The sequence below is a fragment of the Delphinus delphis genome, chromosome 7, assembly GCF_949987515.2.
Source record: "Delphinus delphis chromosome 7, mDelDel1.2, whole genome shotgun sequence".
NCBI lineage: Eukaryota > Metazoa > Chordata > Mammalia > Artiodactyla > Delphinidae > Delphinus > Delphinus delphis.
Window position 1 is genome coordinate 71,962,639 of NC_082689.1, and position 16,422 is coordinate 71,979,060.

General features: G+C 37.7%; 1 protein-coding gene across 22 annotated transcripts in view; it reads left to right on the forward strand.

The window, feature by feature from the left end:
* The window catches only part of BAZ2B (bromodomain adjacent to zinc finger domain 2B), a 382,464-nt gene that overhangs the window by 346,673 nt on the left and 19,369 nt on the right, over window positions 1–16,422 (forward strand). For all 22 annotated transcript variants that reach the window (XM_060016702.2, XM_060016712.2, XM_060016708.2 and 19 more), the window contains 4 exons: window positions 10,526–11,181; window positions 11,570–11,843; window positions 12,020–12,175; window positions 12,556–12,716. In XM_060016702.2, the coding sequence (XP_059872685.1) occupies window positions 10,526–11,181; window positions 11,570–11,843; window positions 12,020–12,175; window positions 12,556–12,716 (1,247 nt within the window). The remainder of the gene's footprint in view (window positions 1–10,525; window positions 11,182–11,569; window positions 11,844–12,019; window positions 12,176–12,555; window positions 12,717–16,422) is intronic.

Below are 16,422 nucleotides of genomic sequence, written 5' to 3' on the forward strand. Positions count from 1 at the left end.
ATTTTTATATTCTGCTCATTTATCACTTTTTAGAAGTTCTATAAAAGCACAGTCTTTACTTAATAAAGTTAGATTTAATACTCATCTATTTAAAAGTTTAAATATACAAGTTTTTTAAAAAATCCCTCTAATATCATTATGATCAATAATATTACACAGAGATGATAATCAGATCTTGGATTACCTATATGAGTATAAGGCCTGTGGAAAAATCTCCCACTTCTAGAGTGAGTGTATAACAAATTTTAGAACTGTTTGGAGTGAAGGGAGAATCAAAATTGACCCTTCTGTGGGTATAGCTAGTGAGTTTCATCTGGAAAGCAGGAGAGTATCTACATTTGTATCCATCCATTCATCCGTAATATGAACAACAGGAACCGCCCAACCACCTACTGAAATCATGAAAGGTACCAAAAAAGGAGAGGAATATTGAGGTATAAAAACTCAGGATCCCGGGCTTCCCTGGTGGCGCAGTGGTTGAGAATCTGCCTGCTAGTGCAGGGGACACGGGTTCAAGCCCTGGTCTGGGAGGATCCCACATGCCGCGGAGCAACTAGGCCCGTGAGCCACAACTACTGAGCCTGCGCGTCTGGAGCCTGTGCTCTGCAACAAGAGAGGCCGCGATTGTGAGAGGCCCGCGCACTGCGATGAAGAGTGGCCCCCACTTGCCACAACTAGAGAAAGCCCTCGCACAGAAACGAAGACGCAACACAGCAAAAATAAATAAATTAATTAAAGTCTTAAAAAAAAATTTTTTTTTAATAAATAAATTTAAAAAAACTCAGGATCCTGGCATACCAAATAGAGTCCTCATTTCTGCTCTTCAACTCCAGGAACTTCACAAAAGTAGGAGGACCTTTATGAGGTATAAGCAGTATTCAAAGTAAAAACAGTCCAAGGTAGCCAGACCAGACAAGTCTTACAGAGGTCATTGTTGAAGGGGTTGGTGCAGCTATCTTTTATTTTTTTATTTTTTTAAAACACAACATGATTATATTTTAATACACAACCAAAATGCAAAACACTATAGTAAATTGATGGCAATAAAATATAATATTGATATTTCATTTGCATTGCATGACAGATGGTTAACATCCTTAGTCCTAAATGAGTTCTTAGAAACCAGTAACAAAGACATTAATAAACCAAGGGAAATTAAAACAAAAACAAACCAGAAGAAAATGAAATAACACAAGTGACTAGTAAGGATTAAGCATATATGAAGATGACTGAGCTGAACAATAACAGAAGAAAAGCAATTTCTTTGAAATATCATATCACTAAAGATTAAAAATTTAACATTTGTACGGTTTTAGGAAACATACCCACATAAACACTGGGGGACAAGATGAGGTCCCATCTATATAGTAGGGGAAACTCTAGTTTGGACTCAAAACTATAAAATTTTGGATATCCTTAGTTCTAGCAGTTCCAATTCATTGGAATTATTTCAACAAATTAGTTGGATAAATTTACAATTTATATATAAATCATGTTTACTGCATGGAAAATGTGTAGCTAGTATATAGACCCCCCAAAAATGACTTGCATATTAATTTATCAGTACACCCAAAAGTATGTGTACAAAATTTCATTAATAGTAGATAACATAGTCGGAGGTGGCAGAATTAGAGGAGGAAAAAAGGCATTTAAGAAGTAAAATATTGGGCTTCACTGGTGGCGCAGTGGTTGAGAATCCACCTGCCAATGCAGGGGACACGGGTTCCAGCCCTGGTCCAGGAAGATCCCACATGCCGCGGAGCAACTAAGCCTGTGTGCCACAACTACTGAGCCTGTGCTCTAGAGCCCGCGAGCCACAACTACTGAGCCCACATGCCGCAACTACTGAAGCCCGCACTCTTAGAGCCTGTGCTCTGCAACAAGGGAAGCCACCACAGTGAGAAGCCTGCGCACCAAAACGAAGAGTAGGCCCCACTCGCCACAGCTAGAGAAAGCCCGTGCACAGCAACAAAGACCCAATGCGGCCAAAAATAAATTAATTAATTAAAAAAGAAAAAGAAGTAAAATATTATACTTCACAAATTTCCACATCCTTTGAAATTTTGAAAAAGATGATTTTTTGTTAATCAATTTTAAATTTCCCTGTGATAAGTGAAAATTTTAAATATATGCACTTAATACTTACGGGAGCATTGAAATGAAGCCTCAGAATCACACCATTCTGAGCTTCTCCGTGTAATCATGCCACCATCATTCAGGCTTCTGAGATTTAGTCCAATGGCAACAATGAGAACAGTCAACATGCCTGGTTACAATTGGAGCTATCTTTCAGAATGCTATTTCTGCATTCTCTACTGCCTGTGGGTAAGGGGGAGCATGAACCAGCCACCCAATACCATATTAGTAAGCCCATTGTTAAATGGCAGAAGCTGTGAAAAAAATCCCAATTGTTTGTATAATTTTTGGAAACTCCAATATATAACAAATACGTTTCAGTCTTGATAGTATGTGTATTGTCTGCACACACAAGGGACACAGTAACTCCATATCCAGAAAAGGTGTATATTATTCAGTGGCTAGAGGAAATCAGATATCCAAAAGCTAGCAAATGTCATCAGAGTCTCTTTGTCAGAGACTTTAGTCACAGATACTTGTAGTGCTACTATCAAATAAAGTTGACTAAACAAGGTTGTTAAATTGTGAAATGAGGTTGCTCAGTACCCCTACCTGAATCTCTGCTTGTTTAAGAAATGCAATCTCGGGGCTTCCCTGGTGGCGCAAGTGGTTGAGGGTCTGCCTGCCGATGCAGGGGACACGGGTTCGTGCCCCAGTCTGGGAAGATCCCACATGCCGCAGAGCAGCTAGGCCCGTGAGCCATGGCCACTGAGCCTGCGCGTCCGGAGCCTGGGCTCTGCAACAGGAGAGGCCACAACAGTGAGAGGCCCTCATACCACAAAAAAAAAAAGAAAGAAAAGAAATGCAATCTTGGGCTTCCCTGGTGGCACAGTGGTTAAGAATCCACCTGCCAATGCAGGGGACACGGGTTCGAGCCCTGGTCTGGGAAGATTCCCACGTGCCGTGGAGCAACTAAGCCCGTGTGCTACAGCTACTGAGCCTGCGCTCTAGAGCCCACGTGCCACAACTACTGAAGCCCATGTGCCTAGAGCCCATGCTCCGCAACAAGGGAAGCCACTGCAATGAGAAGCCCTCTTACCACAGCGAAGAGTAGCCCCCACTCACTGCAACTAGACAAAGCCCATGCACAGCAACGAAGACCCAACACAGCCAAAGATAAATAAATAAATTTATTTTTTAAAAAAGAAGAAGAAATGCAACCTTTCTCCTCCAGGTATGCAACACTGTTGTACAACCTGGCCCTGTAAGTATAGCTGGGTTTTGGCAACATACCTGACCAACAGTATAGAAGCTACCAGTAGAGGTCACAAAAAATAAGTCCAACTGATATGTGGGCATCCTTGTGCAGGACTTAAATACCTCAGTCTGTCCATGCCAGGTATGCAACCTGAGGAAGGAATGAGTTCATGCAAAAACTTTTGCAGTGGTTGTGATTCTGGTCTTCCAGCCATAGTGAACCCAGAATCCCAACCCCAGTAGGGAAATGTGTTTGCCACGGCTCTGTTGCATTCTGGAACAGTAGATACTTGGTTCCTCATGTCTAGCAAGCCCATGAACGTTTGAGGCTGTTCTCCTTTCCAGCATAATGAACTGAGGAGTATGGTTAGTGATCCCTTGGAGGAGACCCTGGGGACTGAGCCCAGCCCTGGTCCTCCTTAAGTTTGAAAGAGCTTAGGTCAGGGAACAAAGAAACCTGGCTTCAGGAGTTGAGTCAAACTCATAAGGTGGAGCTGATGTAATCCCATTTCAAGAGAGTCAGGTTAATGTAGGGTATTTCCCTCAGCTCTATTCTCTGAGTTCTTTTCTGAGGAGTGTAGAGGCCATGCGATCTTACCAGATGGTTTGTGGGAGTGAGGCTTAATAGCTGTAATCCCTGAAGGAGATTCCTTACCAGGGACCTTCTCCACCTAATCTTCTGGTGTCTCCCACTCTTCTAACAACTCTTCAGTATGGCATGTGAACCATTCAATATTGTGTCTTACCTCACAGGAATCTTTTTCACGGTCTCAGTAGGTCTTTCAAGTTTCTGAATAGGACCACATTCCCGCACTCCAGGATTACACAACCATCAACTTCTGTCCTATTAATCCTTCTGCTTGTGAGCAATACCACAGTTAGTGGTGTGCGGGAGCCTCTGCCAGAAGTCTAGCCTGTCTTCGATTCTTTTTTATTTTTATCTTCTCCTTCCTTTGTTCCTTTTTTCTTTTTCTTTTGTATGGAAACCTGTACCACTTACTAAGCTCCCTCTTTCCATTTCCTCCCCTGAGATGGGGCGTGTGTGACCTAAAAGAACTATTTCATTTCTATCAGTGCTTCACACGTGATGGAGTAAAGTCAAAGCAGTCGTCCACTCAGGTGGACCTGTTCTGATTTGATCATTCAACATAATTTGCACCAAGAACATGTTGTCAGGCCTTCCCCTCTCAAGCCCTGGGTTTTCTTATAATCATGCTAACACAGCCAGGGTCTCAGAACAGCTACATCCTCTGCGGATCTAGTCCCACTCACATTCAAGGGTCAGGAAAATCACGGGGCTATATTTTACCAACACTACCAAGCATTCTGTTTGGAAACAGGGTGGCAACGCCTATCTCAGCATTATTAGTCAACCCAGACGGCTCATTCTGTAACAGGGGCATGTGTTCCCCCTTCTCAGCTTCATTTAATATCACTGCTGTCCCTCCATCATGCAAACAAACACGCCAAACCTCTAAGGATCCTTCCAAGTGCGTATGGTAGTAGACCTGTTGAGAACCTAGTTCTTACTCTGTACACTGCTGGATTTCCTCCCGCTGTTGTGTCCACTCAGATTCCTTTAGAGCATGCCTCACAATAACTGGCTTTTCACGTACACAGGGGCCAGTTGCCTCGTGTATTAGTGGGAGTTTGCCCCACTCTCCCTTCTAAAGGGGCTGCCGTCACCCTTTTTAGTTTACCATCCCCTGCTTAGGGCTCATGAAAATCTCTAAGCTGGTAAGGAAGAAAGACAGAACTGGATTTCAAGTCAGCTTATCACCACTAGTCATCCTCTTTCGTATACCACTTTTATGGCTTCTGCCGTCTTCAGGCATTGCTACTAAGACCATTCTAACTCCACCAAGTGAATTACCACTGACCCCGAGAAGGAATTCTTCCACCCCTGGGTGTGCCCCTTCCAGAAATCCATGACATCAGGATTTTGTTGGTCACCAATTGTACAAGATGCATGGTCACAAAAATCACTAATGACATACATAGTGCTAATAACAGCATAATTTATTACTGAAGGCAACTTATAAGCAGAGAAGTTACAGTACATAGGATCTCCCAGCTCCCATAATGGTTCCATAGGACTTGGATGTGTGACAAGAACACTCCAAGAGACAAAACATTATACCCCATACCTTGCTCTCTATTTATGGGTTAGTGTAAGAAGGGGTAAGAAGCACTGAATTTCTCTAAGTAACAGTAAACATGTCAAGGGACCTTTGGGTCTAGGAACAGTGCTTACAGGTATGCATACCAAGAATCAAAATCTACACACCAAGGATCCTGAGAACAGTTGACATTAGCTGGCTAAAGGCCCTGCTATCCTTCTGCTGGCCCCCAGGAAAGTGGGAAGGAAGAAAGCCCCATGGCCATGCAGCCAAAACCAAGGATTTGTTGCCCTTCAATTCACTGTTCTGTTTGGGGTATATTGGATTGTGGTTGATTCCTTCAATATTGGAAGGAAAATGAAACAAGTTTTTTGAACTGTGATGTGAATATTACTCTTCCATTTTGTATTAGGATATGTTTACAGCATTAGGTCTATAAGTATAGAAACTAATTCCTGTTAGGATGAGTGGAGGAATCTTACCTGAAGGATGAAGGTATTATGGTAAAAGGCATCTTTTAAAAAAATTCCTGGATCAGACTGGGAAGGAACAATCCTAGATAGACAACGATAAGAACCTGCTTCCTTGAGTCTTCTCCACAGTAATAGCAAGATGTCTCCTAGGAGCTGAGTTGTGGTAGTACTGACAACATGAAGTCACTTAAGGAGCTGTGAAAGTACTCCTGAGGTTAGGCTATACTGAATGGGTGAGAGCCTTTGAACGCTGGGAGGAAGCCACTGAACAGAGACCTGTATTCTAAATGCCAGTGTTTTTACATTTCTTGTGTTCTTTGTTTGTGTTTCACTTAGATTTTAGTAAAATCTATTTGAAAGTTTTAGTCTGCTTCAGCCCAACTAAGAAGAGCCAAAGGAAAAAATTTCATTCGAACTGAGAATCGTGGACCCCTAGGGTCCAGTGACAACTATTAGGTAAACTAAAGGGTTTCAAAGTGATTCTGATTAAGCTCAAGAAGACATAGTCTCTTTTCCAATAGCAAACTTGCTCTTATTAGGATTGGTTTCAATTGGTTTAATTGGGAAATGGTATTTTCTTTGTCATTATATACTTGCAGTTACTACCAAGGAAATCAATCAAGTGAACGGCACTCCCTGTTTCGTCTCTTACTTATTTTCCTCTTCTTTAGTCTGTTTTGAAGACTTTTTTTTTTAACATCTTTATTGGAGTATAATTGCTTTACAATGGTGTGTTAGTTTCTGCTTTATAACAAAGTGAATCAGCTATACATATACATATATCCCCATATCTCCTCCCTCTTGCGTCTCCCTCCCACCCTCCCTATCCCATCCCTCTAGGGGGTCACAAAGCACTGAGCTGATCTCCCTGTGCTATGTGGCTGCTTCCCACTAGCTATCTGTTTTACATTTCGTAGTGTATATATGTCCATGCCATTCTCTCACTTCGTCCCAGCTTACCCTTCCTACTCCCCATGTCCTCAAGTCCATTCTCTACGTCTGCGTTGAAGACTTTTTTTAACACTCATTGATACATGTCAGAGAAGTAAGGACTGGAAAGAACAGAGGATTGTGTGAAATAGGAGATAGACAACTATTTAAAAAATCTTTTTACTAAATATCCTGTATATTTTTCAAATTTTTAAAAATAATTTTACACTTCTGTTAGAGGTTTAGTTGTTTATAATTAAGCAATTTGAATATAAAAGTTAAAGACAACCACGAATAGGCTATTGAAATGTATCATCAACTCACTTTCCTAGGTGCAAATGGGAAGTCATCAACTAGTCTCAAACCAGTAAAAAACTTGTCTGTTGGTTGGTTGGTCTGTTTGTTTTTGGATATATGACAGTGGTTTTTGAGATACTAGTTCTCAGAATAAATCAAGCACAAATATTAATATTTCCTTACTAGCCAATAATTTGTGTAAAGTTAAGGAAATTTGTGAGCATGGGTATTTGAAGAGAATATTTGTGACTCTTTTCATGTGTGCCTATTGGAGGTGATGAAGTAGGGTGGTCTTCTAAGGGCAAATGTGCAGAAGTGCATAAAGATCATATGAGGCACAATAATTTTTTCTGGCTGTTTTTAAGATTTTCTCTATTATTGGTTTTGAGCAATTAGATCATGGTATGTCTTGGAGTAGTTATGTATCTTCATGTTTCTTTTGCTTGGAGTTGAGTTTTTTGGATCTGTAGTTTATAATTTTCATCAAATTTGGCAATTTTTCGGCCATTATTTTTCAAATTTAATGACCTTGTCTGCTAATGCTACTGTCTTGTCAGTTTGAGGTTAGTTTTCATTGATTGAGTTCTCTAATTATGTATCATTCATGTATGTCTTTTAATTTTGATTGAATGCGAGACATTGTGAATTTTACCTTGTTTGGCGCTGGATATTTTTGAATTTCTATAAATATTTTTGAGATTTGTTTAGCTGAAACACAGTTAAGTTACTTGGGAGAAGTTTGATCCTTTCAGATCTTTCTTTAAAAATTTGTTAGGCAGGACTAAAACAGTGCTCAGTCTAGTTTATCCCCTAACTAGTAAAGCAAGATCCTTCTGAGTACTCCACCTGATGGCCGTGAATCTTGAGGTTTCCCAATCTGGTTGGTAGGAACAGGTACCAGATACCCAGCCTGTATGAGCACCTGGCACTGTCACCTCCAATCCTTTCAGGTGGTTTTTTCCTGGTCTCAGATAAGTTCCTCACATGTACACACTGCTCATTATTCAGCTGAATACTGCAGATCTCTGGAGTTCTCTCTCCATGCAGTGCTCTCCTCGCTAGTACTCTCTCCTGGGCACTGTAGCTACTTTGATCTCCCTGGACTCTCAGTTCCATCTCCTCATCTCAGGGAGTCTGCCAGGCTCCACCTGGATTCTTCCTCCCTATGCTGTAGCCTGGAGATTAACCCAAAGCAATAAGCTGGGGCAATCATAGGTCTGACTGTGTTTGTTTTCTTTTTTTGTTGTCTGACGTCCAGTTTCTTGCAAACTGTTGTTTCATATATTTTGCCTCTTTTTTGGTTGTTTCATGCAAGAGTGTAAATCTAGTCCCTATTATTCCATATTGTCCAGAAGCATAAGTCTGAAGTATAGGATTTTAATTTGGGGTAGAAACTAATTTCAAGAGAAGCATGTGAAAGCCATTTCAAACATTAGTAGAAGATTGGTTAAGTTATGATGTATCCATAAAATAGAATATTATTCAGCTGATTGAAAAAAATGAAGTACAGTTATATGTTTTAGCATGGAAAACTGTCTAAGGTATTTAGTGAAAATATCAAATCCATCCTTTTATTTCATCGTTCAAGAAATATTTATGGAGCTTCTATTTTATAGCAGCCACCATGTTAGGCATTTGGGATCCAATAATAAGCAAGAAACATTGCTCTACTTTTAAAAGCTTGCTGATTTAAATTCTAGTGTGTGGGTGAGAGTGGAGTAGAAAATAAACAGATAATTAGGTTATTGTTTATAATGATAAATTCTGTGACGGAAATATGTAGGATGATATTCTAAAGTGAATGGGTAAAATAAGACACAAGGCTGTATTGTACAACACAGGGAACATAGCCAATATTTTTAAATAAGTGTAAATGGAGTATGACCTTTAAAAATTGTAAATCACTACATTATGTACCTGTAACTTATCTAATATTGTACGTCAACCATATGTCAGGAAAACAAATAAATCAAGTGAATGGAATAGGGAACCTACTTCAAATAAAATGATCAGAGAAAACCTCTGTGAGGAAATGACTTGATCTGAGACATGAAGGATAAGGAGCCAGTCAACAAAACAATATCCCAGGCACAGGGAGCAGCAAGTGCAAAGTGCCCAGAAAAGGAGAGAACTGGGTATGTTTGAGAAGCTGAAAAAAAGGAAGAAAGGAAGAGCAAGGTTAGCAAGGACAAGAGTGGTCAGAGGTTGTAGGAATTTTCAGGAACCAGACCATACAGCATTGTAGGCCTTGCTTAGGAGTTTGGATTTTATTCTGAGTTGCAGAAAAGTGAAGGGTAGTATCCATTTATGTAATACTGCAAAATGATATTCCTATAGATGCATGTAAGATTTCCAGAAGGATATATAGACATGATAGATTAACCATGGTTACCTCTGAAGAGTAGAAATAGGGACGAAGGGAGTAGGGCAGAAAGGGTTTTTTTTATACCTCTCATTACTGAATATTTTACCTTGGACATATATTACTTTTCAAATTGAATAAAGTAGTGGATTTATATTTTTTAAAGAGTTCTTATAAATTATTTTAAAAACACTGTTCAAAAATATGAACCAGAAGTTCACAAAGGAGAAATGCCAGTAAGCCCATGAAAAGATACTCAGCCTTACTGGATATCAGAAAAAAAAAAAATGCAGCTTAGATTTTTATTGCCCAGATATTGACAAAAACAAAAAATACTGATAGTATTTAGTTTCCTTGAGGGTGTAGGCAAACAGATGCTCTTGCTTCTGGTATGAACGTGTACTGATCTAGACTTTCAGTTTGACAACATATTTCAAAAACTCTGAAAAGTATATATCTTAGGACTCAGTAAATCATTTATAGCATTTTTTATAATAGTGAATAACTTGGCCCTATTAATAGTAGAAGATTGATTATTTAAATTATGTTATATTCTATTGAATATTCTATAGCCATTAAAATTTATGATGTAGTTATATATTTATTGACATATCAGGATGTTTACAGAGAAAAACATGTAGGTTAGGCATTATGTATACAATAAGATTTCCTTTTTTTTAATTTATAGGTTTTTAAGTGTGTATGTGTGTACATATAGAATGCCTGGAAGGATTTAGACAAAAATATTAATAATAATTTTTGCTGTGTATTAGGGCTTTTAAATTTTTTATATTTTAGTTTTTCTAAAGATTAGTCACAAAATTACATTAATTTTCCAATGAGCAAAAGAATCTAATCTATAAAAAAGGGGAAAATGGGGAGTATTAAGTAATCTAGAAAAGTTTCCTAAAATATTTATGCATATAACTTGATAAGTAATAAAAGAATATAATTATAGTATTGGTTTGATCTGGAGTAACTGATCTTTATAATGCTTTTCAATTTTTTAGGACTAGAAGAAATTGCAAAAGAAAGAGAAAAACTAAAAAAGGCAGAAAGTATCCAGATCAAAGAAGAACTATTTGAGACTTCTGAGGACACTTTAAATTGTTCAAATCCAAATCATTGTGAGCAAAAGGAAGATACTAAAGAAAAAGATAACACAAATCTGTTTCTTCAGAAACCTGGTTCATTTTCAAAATTAAGCAAGCTTTTAGAAGTAGCTAAGATGCCTCCTGAGTCAGATGTAATAACCCCCAAACCAAACAGTAGTGCAAATGGGTGCACATTGTCTTATCAAAACAGTGGAAAACATTCATTGGGCAGCATTCAGTCAACAGCAACACAAAGCAGCGTGGAAAAGACAGACTCTAATAATCTGTTCAATACCAGTTCAGGTGGTCCAGGGAAGTTCTATAGTCCTCTCCCCAATGACCAGTTGTTAAAAACACTGACTGAAAAGAATAGACAGTGGTTTAGCCTTTTGCCAAGGACACCTTGTGATGACACATCACTTACCCATGCAGGTATGTCAACTGCTTCTTTAGTGACCCCTCAGTCTCAGCCACCATCTAAGTCACCTTCGCCTGCCCCAGCTCCTCTTCTTGGATCATCTTCTGCTCAGAATCCTGTTGGCCTAAATCCATTTGCTTTATCACCTCTTCAGGTTAGTGCTGCTAATTGTAACTCATTTTTATGTTGCTTTATTTAATCTTTGACCCCATAAAGATTTTCTCTCAAGGGAAATCAGTTGAATATTTATAATATTATCTCCGCCATGGTTTGAAAATTGAAGAGTCAGACTTGCTATCACCAAGATTCATCAGAACTACTGATGTCTAAGTCAAAGCCTTCTTTAATTACTTTTTAACTTATTACTGTTGCATTATATCCAAAAAGAAATTACTTGGGGAGCAAATGAAATGACGTATGCCTCTAATTGTGATAAGTGAAAGAATGTTTTTTCCGAATTTTGTAAATAATTTCTGGTTCTAAACACTTTTCCTAACTTCTTAGATTGTTCTACTTTTTAAATGTTTTGGGTTTTTTTGCAGATGAAAAGTGGAGTATCTATGATGGGACTCCAGTTTTGTGGGTGGCCCACCAGTGTGCTTACTTCCAGTAATCCATTTACATCACCTTTACCTAGTCTTGGATCAGGGTTGGGATTATCAGAAGGAAACAGTAATTCATTCTTGACTCCTAATGTTGCTTCAAGTAAAAGTGAATCTCCAGTACCACAGAATGAAAAAGTCTCTTCAACTCAGCCTGTAGCTGTTGAAGTAGCAAAACCAGTAGATTTTCCTAATCCAAAACCTATTCCAGAAGGTAGGTACATTGAGATGGTTTATAGCCACTTACTTTATTTTATTGTTATAGATTCCTGCATTATAACCGAATCTTTGATGGTTTTCTACATAGTTATAAGTCTTCTGTTTTGCATTGTGCCATTAATTTATATTCAAAATATTTGTAAAAAGATCTACATATTTATCTTAACTCAGAAATGCAGTTTGGTTGGTGGAGAATTATTGACCCAGAGGACCTAAAAGCTTTGCTCAAAGTACTCCATCTCAGAGGAATAAGAGAAAAGGCGTTACAAAAGCAAATTCAGAAACACTTGGATTATATTACTCAAGCTTGCATCAAAAATAAGGATGGTATGTACCTAAAAGAGACTTCTGCTCTCTTGCTTAGTTATGAGAATTAGTTCTTTTATCTTAAAACATATTTTAGTATATCCTAATTCTTAATTTATTACTAATAGGCTTTTTTTTCTATGTTGTTCAACAAACAGTAACTCTTTACATTTCTTAAATAGGTATTACTTTCTTACAATTTCTCACAACCTGCAGACATATTGTTTTGTTTCTTAAAAAAGAATATTCCTACTTTTAAGAGTAATCTGCCTGTGTATGCACAAGTACATTTGTGTGTGTTAAGTTACACGTATATGTTATCCCTGGAACCTTATTCACTTTTTAGAAGAAATCATTGAGGGATGAAGTGGATTTTAAAATTAATTTCTTTTCAAATATAGTTGCTATTATTGAATTAAATGAACATGAAGAAAACCAGGTAACTCGAGATATTGTGGAGAACTGGTCAGTAGAAGAACAAGCAATGGAAATGGATTTGAGTATTCTTCAACAGGTAGAAGATCTAGAAAGGAGAGTTGCATCAGCAAGTTTGCAAGTGAAGGTAAAATTGATTGGAATGAAATCTGTTTTAAGGATGATGGAAGGTAACTATTATTTGTTGTATACCTGATATGTGCCAGTTACTCTGCTAAATGTTTTCACTTTATCTCATTTAATTCTCAAAATGATCCTGAACTAATTTCCCCCATCTTACAGGTAAGGAACAAGACTCAAAGTAAGTAACCTGCCAGTGGTCATATCGTAAGCTAAGTGTGTATTCATCCAAGTCTGTCTGACTCCAGAACCTGTGTTCTTTTTACCAAATCTTGCTGCCTCCTTAATGGTATTCAAAAGTGTCATTTCTAGTTTTACCCATGATAAATATAATGCTCTATCAAATTCCTACTGAACTGTTTCATATAGAGGAACCTCCTTGCATCAAGCTATGTTGTATGTCAAAATTTCGCTCTATATAATTTAAAATTGGAGAATATAGATATATCCAAATATACACTGTATCATTATACACATACCCACACACCCTACATATATATGTAAATTTTAAATTTATTTATCTACTGGGCATTACCATGTCACAAGCATTATCATGATCAGACTGGCTTCCAATGGACGGGCAAAAGGAAAGCTTTACTGTAGTGCAAGAATTTTTAGTTTTGGTAGGAGAGATATAAAGTCTTCTCAGTTGATAATAAGGTGATGTCTCTGAGAATAAATGGATGGATGATGAATAAGTATGAGACACCTGAAAAGGTTTAGAAAACGTAGTATCCATGTAATTTGATTTGCTATTTTATGTTTTATTCAGAATGAGAAACTTATGCCATAATACTATCCTATGGCATTTGGAAACTTTTGAAGTTCTCCAAAAAATGTCACTTTCCAGAGCTAATAACATATCCCTTTCTTGCCGCAAACATAATTACCAACTTTGGGAAACAAAATTTATCATTTGTTGACTCTATTTTGCTAGCAAACTATATCTTCCTCCTAGTACTATAATACAGTATAAAAATGCCTCATTTATTTGGCATCTTCAACAAATGAAGTCTTCCACACAAGTTAATTTTCTAGAGAAATGAAAATTATTCCATTTAGCACCATAATTTTTTAACATGTTTGTCAAATCGCTTATGTTACGCATTACACTACCTTCTTAAATTGAGAATAATGAGTTTGATTTAAATTATGTTGGTGACACAGGATCATTAGTGCGAAGACCAATTATTAGATGATGATTCCCTCAGGAAATGTGAAGAGGTTTTGCCCCTACATTAAATGGTCCTAGTGTGCTTTGCTTTTAAACGACTGTGTCTGCTTTCTATAGTCTGTTTCTGTCTTCTCTCATGGTCAGTTGCTACTACTTGCTGGTTTAAATTTGGTTGGTTCTTCTGGCCCAATTTTCCCCCAACTTCCTCCACCTAATTTGCCAGTTCTAATTGGCTATTGGTTGGGAAAACATATCACCAAGATTTTTTTTTTTTAAGATATAATTTTATTTATTTTTGGCTGAGTTGGGTCTTCGTTGCTGCACGCGGGCTTCTCATTGTGGTGGCTTCTCTTGTTGCAGAGCACAGGCTCTAGGTGCGTGGGTTCAGTAGTTGTGGCGCACAGGCTCAGTAGTTGTGGCACATGGGCTTAGTTGCTCTGCGGCATGTGGGATCTTCCCCGACCAGGGCTCAAACCCGTGTCCCCTGCATTGGCAGGTGGATTCTTAGCCACTGTGCCGCCAGGGAAGTCCCAAGCTTTTTTACGTTAAGTATAAAGTCAGGGTGTGGGCCTGAAACATTTTCCTGGAGCCATACTCATATTTTCCTGCATTAACCTTATCACATTACTGGCTGCTTAGACAATCTTGGCTGTGTTCTAAGTATATAAGAAAAGTAGAATTTGTTTTTTAAGTGAAATGTTTTAATATTCTGTTATTAAGGTATTACTAAATTGTTCTGTATTATTCTGAAAAAATGAATTATATTATTCTTGAAGAGTCTAAAAACACAAATGATGAAAATAACCACAAGACATTATTTTAACATCTATAGAAGATTTAATGTTTTTTTTTTTTTTTAAGAAAATAGAGTTATATGTTTAACGTGGGGAACTAGCCATTGTGAAGACACATCACACAGGTGGCCTGTGGGACTTACTTAGGTGCATTCATTTATATTTTTAATATTGCTGATAATTTGGACATTCTTTATTATTTTGTAGGAAAATCTGCAAGTCTCTTGTCCTAGTTCTGTTGTTGCGAGTATACAAAGAACCTAATTACTCTTCCAGCTCCTCTAAAGATAGCTCCTGTGTCTCTAAGTTTTCTCTTTTACAAGCTAATTAATTCCTTCAACCATTAGTCCTGTGAAAGAGTTTCCATGTACACGATTCTCTTCTGTATAAACACCAGTGTTAATATCCTTCTTAAAATGTTGTATCCATAACTGTACATAGCGCTGTCTGAATGTGTTCATGGGACTTTTACTTTCCTCAATCCAGCACTATACTTCCATTAATGCTGCTTGAATTTTGTACTAGCTTTTTGGCATCCACATCATTCTCTTGCTTCACTGAGTATACGCTATGAAAAAACAAACTCTGGCCCTCTTTCAAAGAGCTTTTAAGCAAGTTGTATCACATATAGTATTCAATATTTCTGTGATTAGTTGCCTAACCTTCAAACCTAAAATTTACATTTATCATTGTTTTATTTTTATTAATTTCATGTGGGTACATTTTTCAGCATATGGAACTATTTTTATCTTAGTCCTGTTATACAGAATATTAAATTTTCTCCCTAATTTTAAATCATCTGCAGATTTAATAACAATCAACCAAGTTACTCATAAGTGTATTAACAGGACAAACCAAGTACAGAGCCTTTTGGACACTGGCACTGGGGACCTTTTCTAAGGTGACACAAGTTCTGTCAATCACCATTTTTTGGAAGCAGTTTTCAACCGTCTAGATTTCTTTAATCTAGTCTTCATTTTTTGTCTTGTCATTTGCCTTGCAGACATCAAGATATGCTATGTTTACAGGGTTCTCTTGATTTATGAATTTAGTACCCTTTTCAAAATACGGGAATGCGGTTCATTTGACATGACTTGTACCTAATGCACTTACATGTACTATTCATAATTCCATCCTTACTTCACAAATATAAATGTTCTACTGAATTAAAGAAGAGGAATTGATCCTAATATACAAGATAAAATAATTATCTCTAAAGAGGTTTAATAAAAAGGATAATGTTCATTCTGTTTGTCATTTAATATGCATTTACTAAGCCCCTATTCCACATCAGACAGTAGGCACCACAAAATTGGATAAAATGTGGTTTCTGCTGTCAGAAATCTTGTCATCTAATAGGGAGATAAGTCATATATACATCTCCACAGAATCTGTTAACTGATCCCAGAGGAGTACAGAGTCATACATGAATTTAGAAAAAGAATGCATAACTTCTGATGGAGACATGGGAGAGATCAGGGAACATTTCACGTAGAAGTCGAGATGGAACTTGAGAAGGTGTGTCAGCTTTTGACAAGGAATGCCATACTAGGAAGAGGGAACAGCCTGAGCAGAGCACCAGGATCCAGAAGTTTAGGGCATGTTTGTGGAGTTGCAAGTTGTGGAATTTGCAGTGTAGGATATGTGAACGGGAACATGAGAGGAAGAGGCAGATTGAGGTACTTGAATGTCATGATAAAAATATGGACTTTGTTAAACAGTAGGGAAACTTTGAAGGATTTTGA